The sequence below is a fragment of the Cucumis sativus genome, chromosome 5 (assembly GCF_000004075.3).
Source record: "Cucumis sativus cultivar 9930 chromosome 5, Cucumber_9930_V3, whole genome shotgun sequence".
In the NCBI taxonomy this organism is placed as follows: Eukaryota; Viridiplantae; Streptophyta; class Magnoliopsida; order Cucurbitales; family Cucurbitaceae; genus Cucumis; species Cucumis sativus.
Genome location: NC_026659.2, coordinates 23,243,631 through 23,257,521, shown reverse-complemented (window position 1 = coordinate 23,257,521; position 13,891 = coordinate 23,243,631). Strand labels below are relative to the sequence as shown.

Here is a 13,891-nt window from a genome sequence, read left to right as displayed (position 1 = left end):
GTTTAAAGTTTTGCAAAAAAAAAAAAAAAAAAACATCAATACAAGCAAAAAAAAAGTTTAGAGGAATTACATATAGGCCAATTTTCAATTTAGGTCATACTAATTATCATTTTGATAACTAAAATGGCTTTATAAATCTTCCTACTCTTGAATTTTAGAGTTTTAAATTCTTACGTAATATTGTTGTACTAGAAAATTAATTATAAAGTATCGAATTTCATTATATTTGTATATTAATTCTTTTAGAAAACAAAACAGAGGAAAATTGTCTCAAATAAGCATATAAGAACTTTTTGTAACACAATGCATATTATATTATTCTCTGCTAAATATCATTCTGTCATATCATTTAATATTGTAACATTCTTAGAGAAAATCACTTTAAACAAATATATTTTATCATTAAAAGTTAGATATTGTTCTAAATTTGACAAGAGCAACATAGATAATGTTTAATTTTACATTTCCTTTTAATTGAAACTGAATTTTGCAATAATTTAAATTTATTATAACAATTATTTCTCCTCCTTATTAAGGAATGACTTAAAAGTGAAAACAGCTTACATATATATTATATATATGGTAATCAAAATCATATAAAATTTAAGAAAATCATGTGAAATATAGAAACAAATTAAGTTAAGTATTAAATTATTTCAAAAAAGGAAAGAAAAAGTTTTAGTATCGAATTAAAAATCATATGCACAGTTGAAATTTTATTTCTATTTTGGTTTACTTTTACACATAAATTGAGGACGCAAGTTGAAATTGACAATATTGGATCAATAGATATTCAAATTAAAAAAATTCCTTAAACTTAGGTTAAATCTCACATTTCTTCAAGCAACTAAACTCATACTCCTAAATTGATAAGAAACACACACACACACACACACACATACATATATTATTAGAATTAAATTATAACTTTACCAAATTCATAATTTAACCTAAACTTTAGGAAACTAAAAACTCTTTTGGAACTTCCAACATTTTTAATTAATTAATTACCTTTGTGAACTGTGCTAAAAATAAAAGTTATCTTAATCAACTGTGTTAATATATTGATATATACATAAATAAATTAAATATTACTGATTTTGTATTTATAAAATATCACAATTTATCTACCATTCACTATTATTTCTCTGTTATTAACATATGGATTGTATAATTCTTCATAATAGATAATAATAATAATCAATCCATAAACAAAGAAGAAAAGAAAAACTAATTTAAATATTTAAAATAGAATTATAATAAAGTTGAAAATGGAAAAATAAGAAGAAAATTGAAAGGAGAGTTAAAGAGTAAAATTAGTTTGATAGAAAGAAGAAGAAGAAGAAGAAGAAGAAATTCCAGCATAATATTGGATTCATAGATTAGGTCGGAAAGCCTAAAACAAAAAGTATGTACTTTGTAGATGGATGGTTGAAGAATGAATCTAGGGTTTACAGAGAGAGAGAGAGATTAGTTGCCGACAGAAATAGAGGTGTCGGAGGGAAGGCCTAAGGGGGAGCGAGAGCGTGGCTTGGAAATGGAGATCCCTCGAAGAAGAAGGTGAGTGTTCATGTCGGATTGCTGAAGAGAGGGATGCTTGATCTTCTCAATCTCCTTCTTGATCTTCTCAACCTGGCTGTGAATGGGAAGGTGAGAAACCTCGGAATCGGAATCGAGGGCCGCCGCGGAGTAGTCCATGTTTGGGGGAAAAGAAAAAGAAAAGAGAGGAAGAATGAGAAAGGGGTGGGGAATGGAATATATATATAAATGAAAAAGGAGAGAGAAAGAAGATATGATATTGGCAATGAATATTTTCTTGATTCGCTAACCATAATTGAATGCCCATTCTCACACTCTCTTTCTATCCTCTCTTATCGTCTTCTTTTCATTACCATTTACCTCTTCACTTCCTTTTCTTTTCTTTTCTTTTCTTTTCTTTTCTAAAATAATAATAATAATAATTCTATCATATATATATATAAACTATAAAGATCCTTTGATGAAAATATATTTATAAAGTACAAAGAAGTCAACTTAGGAAATAATATCTTCATTATTTCTTGTCATCAAGTATAACTTTTTTGGTATATATATATATTGATCAATATTATTTTCGTGTATTACAATCATACGCTACAAAAGAAATTTAAATTTTTTCCCAAAAAAGAAACAAAAGAATTTTAAATCTATTTTTTAAGAAAAATAATAAATAAGAAAGAAGAGTTTAGAAAACTATTCTTTTTCCCATTCATTTTTTCAAATACTTGTTTTAATATTGATTAAAAAAAAGTGTTTTTGATTGATAGATGTAACAAGTATTGTTATGGATAGTTTTGATTAGAAGGGTATAACTTGGATAAGTGTGAATACAAATTTTAAAAGACAAAAGTTAAGTTGAACTTTGATAGATATATGTAACAATTTAATGTATTATTATGGATGATTTTAAAATTGAAAAGTATAGTTAACATCTAGTGCATACAAGAACGACAAAAGTGAAGAAGAAACATTGTATAACTATACATTGAAAGTGGCAACTAAAAACCAAAACGAAAAAGGTGTCTATGTTGATCTATTGTGTCTTTTACAACAAACATTGTGGCAACTTCAACCATCTTATACATAATTGTTTGATCTCTAAGGATATATGGGTTGTAATTTTAATAATTTATGTTGATGTTATTTGGAATGACAAGGATCTCTTGAATTAGCAAGACGGTTGGGATTGGATTTTAATCAAGCATATGATTTATGTGGAGATTGATAATATCGTGATTTTGGTGTGGCAATACTTTAGGAAACTTGGAATAAATTTGTATTTTAATTTTTAGACAACAATTGGATGCTTAGTCAATTTGTGGTGCAATAGCCAAACATATTTCAAGAGTCATGTTCTAGCTATGGTTAGGAATGATAGCAATGGAAAGGGGTATACACGTAGATTCCTCCTCTCAACGTCCCATCTCAAATCAGGTGGCATCCCACATGTGTCGTCTTATTGGAAGTTCAACACTGACTCCAACATGGTGCTCCACATCCACTTCAAGTGGGTTGGGTGCCTCGAGATTGCTTGAGTTTGAAGTTTGTTCCCAAGTGCCATAACGGAGGCTTCTTGAAGCCTTGAAAAATTACTTCAGGTTGAACATTGTGTGTTCTTCCATCTGCATGTTGAATATCTTGGTGGAGTCTAATTGCTTGGAGGCCATCAATTTACTGAACAAGGCTAGTGTCGATTTTTCTAAAGTTTTTTTTTAAAATTGAGCAGACTAAAGATTGAGGTGGGGAGATGAATGTTGTCTTTTTTACTCATATTCGTGATAGTTAGAATATGTTGGCACATTAGTATTACGTGAAAGGCTTTGAAGGATTATGTGTTTATTTGTATAGTTAACATCTTGCAATATGTTTGTGTAGTTGTTTGGTTTTTGTAGTTTTTTTTTTTTTCGAAAATAAAGAGCTTAGAAAAATGAGGAATGCATTAGGAAAGGGAAAATTGTACAGAAAAGCCAAAATGAAAATTAACCCCAAGTTTGAAGACAATGAAATTTGGCCTTATATTAATGTCATCACCATGTGAAATTACCACAAGCTTTGACGCTTATTCCTTCATCCTTTTTCTTTTGCAGCATTTCTTCTTCTTTTTTCTTTTAATTTTCTTCACATTCCTCATCCCTCATTCATCTTCCTCTTCCTTTTTTTCTTTTTCCTTCTATGCTTTTTTCTTGCATTCTTTCTGCTTCTAATTAAGGATCGAAATCAAAATCAAGAAAGAAAGAACCTAGACGAAGAAGCGAGATAAAATATTGAGAGGCGAAAGGAAAATATTTGTAAGAACCTAGACCAAGAAAGTCGAGGAAAAAGCAAGAGAAAACAAGAAGAAGAAGAATTAAAACATGTCGGTAAGAAACAAGAAGAAGTGAGAGTAAGGAGTGAGTAGCAAGAAGAAAAAGTGAGGAAAATGTACATTATTTGCACGTTTTGGGACCAAATACAAACTTTCACACAAAGGTCATTTTGAGTGTTTTTTAATCTGGGGATAAAAATCACGTGAGCTGTTGAAAAGTGGTCGTTTGTACAAATTCTTCCTATGAAATGGGACGTAACAATTTAAGTCATATTTGATAACTATATTTCATTTATACTTTTTTTTACAAAAAAGTTGTATTTACTTTAAATTTTATGGTCTACCTCCTCGTTCTAATCTTTATAGTTTATGATAAATTTGTTCACTGATCTATTTATTTCGGTACTAAATTATTATTTATTAAAATTTAAAGATTAATTGTTAAAAAATTTAAATTTAAAGACTAAATTATGATAATTATCAAATACCCAGTACACTAAGCTTTTCTAAAACATAACCAAATCTCATTAATAATAATAATATTTCACCAACCATTTTCTTCTTAAATAGGAAATTATCTTTTCTTAATTAATAAGACCAACATATTTTTTAACCTTAATAGTTAGGGAGTTGTTTCAGTTTTTATTTAAACTTTCCATTCTATCAAATTATACCCCTTTCCAAAATTAAAAAAAAATCAATGCTACGTGAACTAATATGGACACTATCTCCAAATTTGTAAGTTTTGATAAGTTATTCATGTAAGGTTTTATTGGAGTTTCATCAAGATAAGGATTGTTGCAACAAAAATGTTAAATTCCAATCTATTTGAAGAGAAAAAATTACAAAACCACTCTTTTACTTATACACACTTGATTAGTAGTTTGGTAGATTTGATATATTGTTAATACAGTTTATATATTTTATAACTAATACACTCAAATTTAATATACATTGAGCATATGACTTATAAACTTATAGTGCTTCGTTGATGTACCTAATTTTACATCTATTTTATTATGTTTCCATTTATTTTTTTGCTCTTCAATTTTGGGAAGTCAAATAAGTGCATGAGAGGGAGCCAAGAGAGAGAGAGAAAAAAAAAAAGAAAAGAGGAGGAGAAGGGAGAAAGAATGTTTAGGGGCAGTTTGGTAATAATAAAAATAGAAAATAGAAAATAAATCTAACGTATTTTAGTGCTTATTGAAATTTGATTATTGGTGTTATAAATTAGAATTGGTAAACCCTATGTTGGTATTGCTATTCAATACAATTTTCCTATTTGTTAAATACATGAAATTGAAGTAATTATCAATAAAATAATGAATTTGTATTTATGTTGTATGAACATTAATCGGGTTGCCGGATAAGCACATGCTAAAGGTGAAATGTGCACTTAATGGCATTCCAAACGTTGGGTTTCGGATATGGCTTGCATTGTCAGCAAATTTTGTAGTACTATTATAAGAAGCAAAAAATTTCATACTACCTTCATTCTTACTTACCTAAACAACTATTAAAAATTAAGAATGGCATGAAGTCTACGCAATAAATATTTAATAAATTATTTATTGACATGTGGTATGTACTATCAGAGAATTAGATATTTTTCACTTGGACCTAGAGATGTTCGTGGGACAGGGGATGCCACTCTCCGTCTCTGCCCTCGCCCTCTATCTCATTCTCCATCCCACCAATTTTCTTGTAGGGGATGGGGTGAAGATTTCCTGCTGGAAACGAATCTTTGTAGGAAAATATTTTCTGTTTTTTTTTTCTTAAAGTTTAATCTAATTTTCTAATTCATATTTACTTGAAATGTATATACATTTTGTAGTGTTGTTTTATTTTCGATAGAATATCACCAATTTTCTTATTTAAAACAACTAAAATGTTAAATTCTCGTTATTTATATAAGAAAAAAAATTCAACTATTAGAAGATACATTTAGAAATTCATCTAATAAATTAAAAATTCCATACATAAAAAAATAAAATATCAATTCATAAGAATTCTAACAAAGTATTCAATTATATCATTTTTTTAAGACAACGTATATTTTAAAAAACAATCTACAAATCACAAGTCAAGACACACCGTATACATATACTTTGTAAGAAAAGTTCACAGCATAAAAGTAGAATTAGGAAAAAGAAATAAAGAAATGGAATACAGAAGAATGAAAGGAATAATATCAAAATAAGTTTTTTTTTACTCCTATGCAAATTATTAAATAAATAAGTTTATATATATGTGTATGTATTTACTTATTTATTTAATTTTTGTTCGGGACACGACGGGGAATCGGAGAGAGGCTAGGATCAAGGTCAGAAAATGTATTCCCAGCCCCATGTTGCCAATGGAAAAAAAATTTCCACTTCCTTCCTTATATTTAGCGACTCTTTGCTTTGAATAAAACCCGTTAAATGGACATCTCTATTGGCACCCATTTTAACCGCCATTGAAAGCATAGATTCTTTGTCACCAAGCTTTATCTCATTTGAGTTTTTTTTTTTTTATCTTTGGAGAATATTAATAACGTGCTTTTTTTTTCTTTTCTTTTTATAATATTATGAAACTAGACTGTTAAGTTGTTTAGTAACCGACTTTTCTTTTTTTTCTTTTTAAATTAAACTTATTTTCTTTTTTTCTTTTTCTAACTGAATTGAGGTAAATTTTAAGCTAAATTCTAAAAACAAAAATCAATTTTTAAAAACGGTATATATATTAAGAAATTGTCATGAAGTAAATAATAAAATAAGAAATATTTTGAAAAGTAAAACAAGTTTTTATAAGATAATTTTTTAAAAATAAAAAAGCAAAAAACTAAAATCTCATTTGGTTTATGTTTTTTTTTTTTTAAAGAAAGATAGTCTGCAAACAACTTTAATTTCTAAATTTATTGCTTTACTTATCTATTTTTTATCCATGTTTTCAAAAAGCGAAAGCCACATTTTAAAAACTAAAAAAATAGTTTTTAACAGTAAAATTTTGTTTTTTAAAATTGACCAATAATTAAATTTTTGTATTCAAATCGTTATAAAAAAAATAATAAAAGTAATTATTAGAGAAAACATGAATCCGAATACAACATGGAGAGGAAAGAATAGTATGGTTAGGCACTCCATTGGGCAAGTTATGGGCGACTCTCTAACAACTTTTGTCAAACAAAATTAAAATCCACAATTCTCAATCTCTAATCATCAAACCATACACTACACATATTGTTGCATCTATAAATCAAAACAAGAATCAGCAAAAAGTTTTGAAGAAGATCCATAACATGCATTCACACAACCATCTTAATTTTTTGACATTTGAAATTTTAAATACTTAGACACTTTTTTTTATGAAATAAAGGTAAGTAACATGTGATTTAATTTTAAAGAAAACATACAAAATTTGTTAAGAAAACGTAAAGTTTTGATATTTTTTGGACATTCGCATTGACACATTGCTTGACGTTTTAAAAATATCAAGTTGAATCTATATTTTCTTGTTGTCGTTTTTTAAATGTTAAGAATACTACGTAAATATAAATGCTTTCATTTAGTTCTTCAAAAATTACATGTAAATCATTACTTGACGATTTCTTTATACTTGAAACCCTGTATGCAACCAAACGTCAGATGAAATCACAAAAAATGGAACCACACCATTGAAATTGTTGAAATCATTAAGGACTTTCACTCTTCTTCCGTTGGTGACATCCATCATGCTTGACCCTCCACACGATCGATTGAATTTCAAAAACCTCGATGTCTTCACCATGAAACCCTCTTTTTCTCACTACGAGCATCGCTCGTTTGCTGTCATTTGTCGTTGTGCATCTTTAATCTAAAGCTTTGTTAACTGATGATCTCTTTCCATAAACCCTTCATGTTCGCAAATCTCGTCCCCTCGTGTTCAATCCTTCATATCATCCAAAATTGAGTATTGATATTGACCACCACATATACAAAACATTTTCCCCTTTCCATTTGTACTCTATATGGTTTGTTTAATAATACACCCATATATATTTGAATTTTCTTGAAATAAATCAATGTATATTTAATTTGAATAAAATGCAGGAGCAAGATAATTTGTATATTTCATATATATAAATACATTTTGTTAGTATATTTGTAAACACACACCCAAACTAAATGATGGTATATGCAAATAGAATATTTACATGTTTTAATATATTCCTATTACATTCGACATATACTTGAATTTTTAACAGAGAGAGCTCAATTTTCAACCGTTAATATCACTACTACAAAAACAGGCTCTCTTGACGTTTTTAAAAACGTCGTTGAAGCCAGCGTCAAGAAAGGCAAAGTTCTTGACGGTTGATTAAACGTCAAGAATAGTGAACGTTGACGTTTTATAAACGTCAAGTATACTTATGTTCATGACGTTTTAGAACCGTCAAGACTGATATTGTTTATGACATTTTAAACCCGTCAAGAATTTTAATATTCATGACATTTTAAAACTGTCAAGAATGTAATTGTTCTTGACATTTGTCAACCGTAAAAAATGCAATTGTTCATGATAGTTTAAAACCGTCAAGCTTGCAATTGTTCATGACATTTTAAAACCGTCAAGCATTTTTTAATTTTTTTTTTAAAAAAGAATTTGTAATTGAATTATGCTGTAATGAAAAGATGATTGTCCTGTAATTGTCCAGCAACAGTTTCATAGATATTTTATATTCATCAAATATAGTTTCAAATCTAAAAAATATATAAATAAAACCATTCACCATATATATTTAATTCCAAGACTTTACATATACATAATGAAATAGGCTTTACATTAGATTTCATATGGCATTACATTGGCATGAATTCAAATCAACTTACAAAGTCACAAAACATGTCAGCTATAACAATAATCAAAAGTATATACGAATGAACCCCCCTCCTCTATATGAACAATTCAAAAGAATTATCGGCTAAAGTTTCTATACATAAAGTTTAAGGTCATAAAGAAGCGACACAACAAAAAACTTCCTACTTCAGAATCACAAAATATTAGTCATAGTCATATGTAAGAACCCAAAAAGTCAGCTAACTCAACTCACACCTCGTCTAGTTCTGCCTGTGAGTATGATCTTCGTGTATCAATCTATATATAAACATGCAAAATACATTAAATGAATTAACTGACTATACAAATAAACCAATTAACTCACAAAATTAATAGTTTGATATATAACATACCGCATCGGATATGACAATGCTTCCCCTAGTCACAATTTCTCTCAAATACCTCATGACGTAGTATCCACACTCAGTACTCCCGACTTGTAGTGGACACTATATAAAAGCAACAAATTTGAATAACAAAGTAATCCTAATTGCTAGTAGTCTACAAAAATATAATGACTTTAAAAGTTGATACTTGCCTTTACTGTTCGCCATAACGTTTGTTTTCTACTTTTTTAATGTTCTTTTGTGACTGAAACATCGCTATTGCTCTGTTTTGACAAGATAAGATTGAACAAATAATTTTAATATTGTGTACATGCATATAAGAATCAACACTAAATGAAATACTAGATTAACTTACGTGTCAGTGACGTATCTTATAGTTGACTTCAATGTGGTCCTTAGTGAGTCGAGGTAAAATACTGTATCATCATACGCATTTATGGCCAGCAGTGCCCAATGACCCCTAATTATACAAAATATTAGTACTAGTTTTTTGCAATGCAAGTAATAAAATAACTTGACTTACCCAGGATTAAAAGGAGCAAGAACTATTTCGTTAATCTTCGAGACCATCAATCTACTGCATAAGTTTCGAACTTGAGATTCTTGTGAGTGTCCGACAGAGGTGAGGGATGGATCTACAAAGACGTACTGTATATTTTCCTTCGAACCAAGAACAGATGAATACAACTACCTACAAAATATTATAAACTTGTAAACGAGATACATAAAATTAGATCTAAAGAAATGAAATTGACTTACGTCATATAGGCCACTAATGTAAATGTTTTGACCTCATTCATGTTACAAAGATCAATGATGTCCTCTCGGAGAACAGAAGTCTTTCGACTAACACCAAAAATCCTTACAGGTAGTGGAATAGTGATACTAGAATCTTTCTCCATTATCTTCTCAGCGTATCTGAGAATCAACTTCATTCCCATTGGCAAAACTGACGTTGATTCACAGACAACCTCTCTTTCCTTAGGCATTTTTTTTAAGGCTCTCTCCTAATTCAAGAATTTGAGTTTATTAGAGGATCGATTGCATACCTTAAAGATGTCCAACTCTACTTTGTCGTCATTTACATTTATCTCATCCACCTCTTTCCCTTCAATTGTATCCATCAACTTACTCTTCCCTTTGATTATTTTCATCGAGTCACTCTCTTCTAAGATATTTGGTTTCGAACAGCTACCATGTCCAGATAATGATCTAGACAAGTTTGAGTGGATATGTGCTTCTAATTCGCTTACACGCCTTCGAAGTTCTTCATTCTCAAGTATAATCCCATCCTCACGTTTAGATGTCTTTTTTACAGAATGAAAGTAATTGGTAGGAGTAACATACCCACCGACCCCACGAACACGACCGTTATGCTCTTTTGTACCCAATGCTTGAGTTAACACATCGTTAGAAGAGTGCCCTTTTTAAAAGGAAGGAATCATAAATTTAAATTATTCCGCCCCAAACAAAGAAATATCATCCAAAATTAATAAATAACCAAACAAAACAAAAAGTCAGAATTTCGAAATTGATGTTAATAAAAAATAATTAAATATTTAGAAAAATTATTGACGAAAAATGTCATGTGATATCTCTTTTTTTTTTTTTTAAGAAAGTACTTATACAATTAAATAATAAAATCAGAAATGATCCTTTTTTTTTTTTTCATTTTTAAAATATTAAAAAACTAAACGATGAGATAGAGTCCATCAAAAGGTTAAAATTTGTCCTCACTATAGATGAAATCTATTTATACAATATATTTTTTTAAAACAAGTTATTATTAAATTTTAAAATATTTAGAAAATTTAGAAAATAGAAATTACAATGCATACCAATTTTAGTAATAATAATTAAATATATAGTAATATTTTAAAAAATTGTAAATATAACAAAATCTATTGGTGATGATAGATTTCTATAGTTGATAAACTGTTATGGTTTATATTAATATTTGCAACATGATCTATTAATGATAGATTTTTATTATCGATAGACTTTAACATATTTTTCTATACTGATTTTTTTTAAAAATTATTATTATATATTTAATTATTTTATATTTTCAGTTATGAATTTGAAAATCTCAGTGTCCCATGTTTAATGGGCTTTTAGAGCTGTACTGCTATGGGCCTGTGAAAATCCAGCCCATTAGGAATTTTAGGGTATTTCTTCTGTGAATATTAGTATAGGAAGTGATCAAATGATTTTATTGTGAATATAATTCAATAAATTACTCTAAATATCTGATCCAATTATTTTCTTTAGTTTATTACATAAAACTCCAAAGGGTAGCTTTTTTCCATGCTACCCTTTAGTCTTTTATATATTATTTTCTTTTTAAAATTGTCCTAATTATAGTTTAGTAGTATTGATTGATACATTATATCCAAAATGTAATGCCATAAATCATTGATTTTTTTCTTCCGAATTAATTTATTTTTAAATACAATTTGATTTAAAATTTAAACAATCTCCATTTGAATAATTTGGTACTCTTATTTTCATCCATTTATGGATACAAATATTTTCACGTTTGTAAATATAATAAAGGATGGAAAATAAAGGATTCCGTTTTTTAGGTTGAAAATAGCACTTATTTAGGGTTCGTTTTTTTTCAAAGGTATTGAACTTATAATAAAGTGAAAGCAAAGACTTTACAACTCAATGTCATACACAACCAAAACAAACCAAGAAGAAGAAAAAATGCATACCCACCTCAAAGAAAAACATCCCAAGGAGAAGAACTTGCCTTGAGAATCCCAAGTAGAAGTCCCGAGCCCATTGAAAACAATAAACAACCTCAAACCACACGCCACCCTAGCTAACCACTTGGAGAACATAAGTTATGTTCACGTCAAATATAATACAGTTAATAAGATATAAGGCATTTTTCTTACCAATAATAACGAAATTGAGTTAGGTATACACAACTGAAGTATGTAATATATAAATGAATGAAGTGTCAGCAATATGAACATGGGGAATTTTAGTACGTTCAATTTTAATGAAAAAGAATGTAAAAAGGTTTATATAGATATAGTTGAATATGAACACATGAAGTTCTGTAGGCTGATCTCCCTTTTCTTTTTCTTTGGGCAATTGAAAGAAGATTCTATTAGTGTAGTACACAAAATAACGGCAAGAAAACTGCCAAGTGTTGAAATACAAATGGACCGTTTTATTCTAAACGTTTTCACATGTTATCACTTGGCTACAAGTTAAAAGACTTAGGTGTGACATCTACATTTATTATTTCTCATATGCCCATCATTTCTAGATACATCTAAGTTTGCTTGACTTGACTCCTAAGTAATATCATATTTTAATTTTAGAGATAAAATTTGTTAAAATCATCCTTACGTAAGTATTCCCAAACCAAGAATAATTCTTGTTATATAAAAGTAGCAAAATTTAGTGTTTAATGAGTGGTTTAAAAAGTGCCTTAAAAGTTGTGGTTGAAAAATAAATTTATACTATTATTAGATTGATTTAATAATCTATAGTTAATAAGTATATTTAAATCGTTGATTTGTACGTGACATAGAAATTTTGAGTAATATTGATCTTTCTTAAAAGGATGCGTACACAAAACGATCATGAGCTTCATTATTTGTGATACTTTTTCTAATATACATGTATCTAAATAAAATTTGACTTATAATAGTATAGATATATTTTTTTTCCTTTTAGAAAAAAGAGTACTATAGAAGAGCAAATTTTCTAGAAATACCTTTATATTACCATTTGGATATTCAAGTTTTGCTACTTATAACCTTTTTTTTTTTTTCTCTTTGAAAATACATCACAACATGGGAATGGTAAATTTAATAGATATTTGACAGTTCTAATAGCAAATTTAAAATAATTCACAAATAACCTTATCTACAGCAAGAGGTTCTCTCCATAAAAGAAAAAAAAAAGAGCCCTTTTTTATTTCTAGAAACCTTAATTATATATTAATGAGAATGTGGAATCTATACTTATAGATATATGTACCAATCTTTTTGAAAATTTGAGAAGGCAATTGGTAATGAAACAAATATCTATTTATCGAAAGACTTTTTTATTTTACTTTTTATTACTTTTTAGAAAAGAGTTTTGCTTTACAAATTTTGTATGGTTATATGAAAGTTCCATTAAATTTCTTGTGTTAGAACTTTTGTTGGAAAAGTTTGGTTCTTATGTTTTACATTGTTGAGATAATACATGCATTTGTTTGTCCTTTAATGTTCATTGTTAAAGAAAAAGTATGATAACAATTTGAAGAGAAAGTTATTTGGTAGGTCGTTTATTTTAGATGTTATTTCGACCTCTTACGATTAACTTTTGTCGAACTCTTTCAATTGAGAGCTATTTAGTTAGGTACAAGTATCTTGAATCTATTATGAGTCTATTATTTAGAAAAAACATTGATTATTTTCTATGCTTTTTAATTTAGTTTAGGATTAAATTAAGAAAAATTAGATTAATTCTTAAAACACATGTACATTTTGTATATTCAATAAGTTTTTATTTTATTTTATTTTGAACATCTTTCCGTATATAATTTTTGGCAATTTGTCAATTTACAATCTATCTATAACTTTCCACATAAAATATTACAAATTCTATCTATTCATTTAATGGATGAAAATCTAATTTAATTAAAATGTGAGTTCATATCTATTTTATGGTATAACCTAAAACTACACATAAATTTTAAACATGTGAAGTGTGACACATAACATCTTAACTCTAACCATAAGATAGATTTTAGTGGGACATGTAGTTTTTTAATATAACATTTAATATATAAGGTTGTTGTGGAAATTTTTGAAACTTTATATTATTATATTTT

At 28.0% G+C, this 13,891-nt stretch overlaps 1 protein-coding gene and 2 long non-coding RNA genes across 4 annotated transcripts; all 3 read right to left on the bottom strand.

Moving 5' to 3' along the window:
• Nucleotides 1-1,303: 1,303 nt before the first annotated feature.
• Nucleotides 1,304-1,827, bottom strand: LOC105435535. Its single transcript, XM_011657146.2, has one exon. It carries the CDS (start codon nt 1,696-1,698, stop codon nt 1,471-1,473), a length of 228 nt encoding a protein of 75 aa, XP_011655448.1. The 5' UTR covers nt 1,699-1,827; the 3' UTR covers nt 1,304-1,470.
• Nucleotides 1,828-8,599: 6,772 nt separating this feature from the next.
• Nucleotides 8,600-9,233, bottom strand: LOC116403766. The gene is made up of 2 exons (XR_004216598.1): nt 9,055-9,233; nt 8,600-8,959 (listed from the first exon to the last, which is right to left on the bottom strand). It is a non-coding gene; the product is annotated as an uncharacterized LOC116403766 (long non-coding RNA).
• A 3-nt stretch (nt 9,234-9,236) lies between these two features.
• On the bottom strand, nt 9,237-12,038 carry LOC116403765. 2 transcript variants are annotated; one of them, XR_004216597.1, is made up of 5 exons: nt 11,770-12,038; nt 9,808-10,471; nt 9,572-9,739; nt 9,404-9,508; nt 9,237-9,311 (listed from the first exon to the last, which is right to left on the bottom strand). It is a non-coding gene; the product is annotated as an uncharacterized LOC116403765 (long non-coding RNA). The 2 variants fall into 2 exon arrangements; XR_004216596.1 differs by having other exon boundaries at nt 10,098-10,471.
• Nucleotides 12,039-13,891: the final 1,853 nt, after the last annotated feature.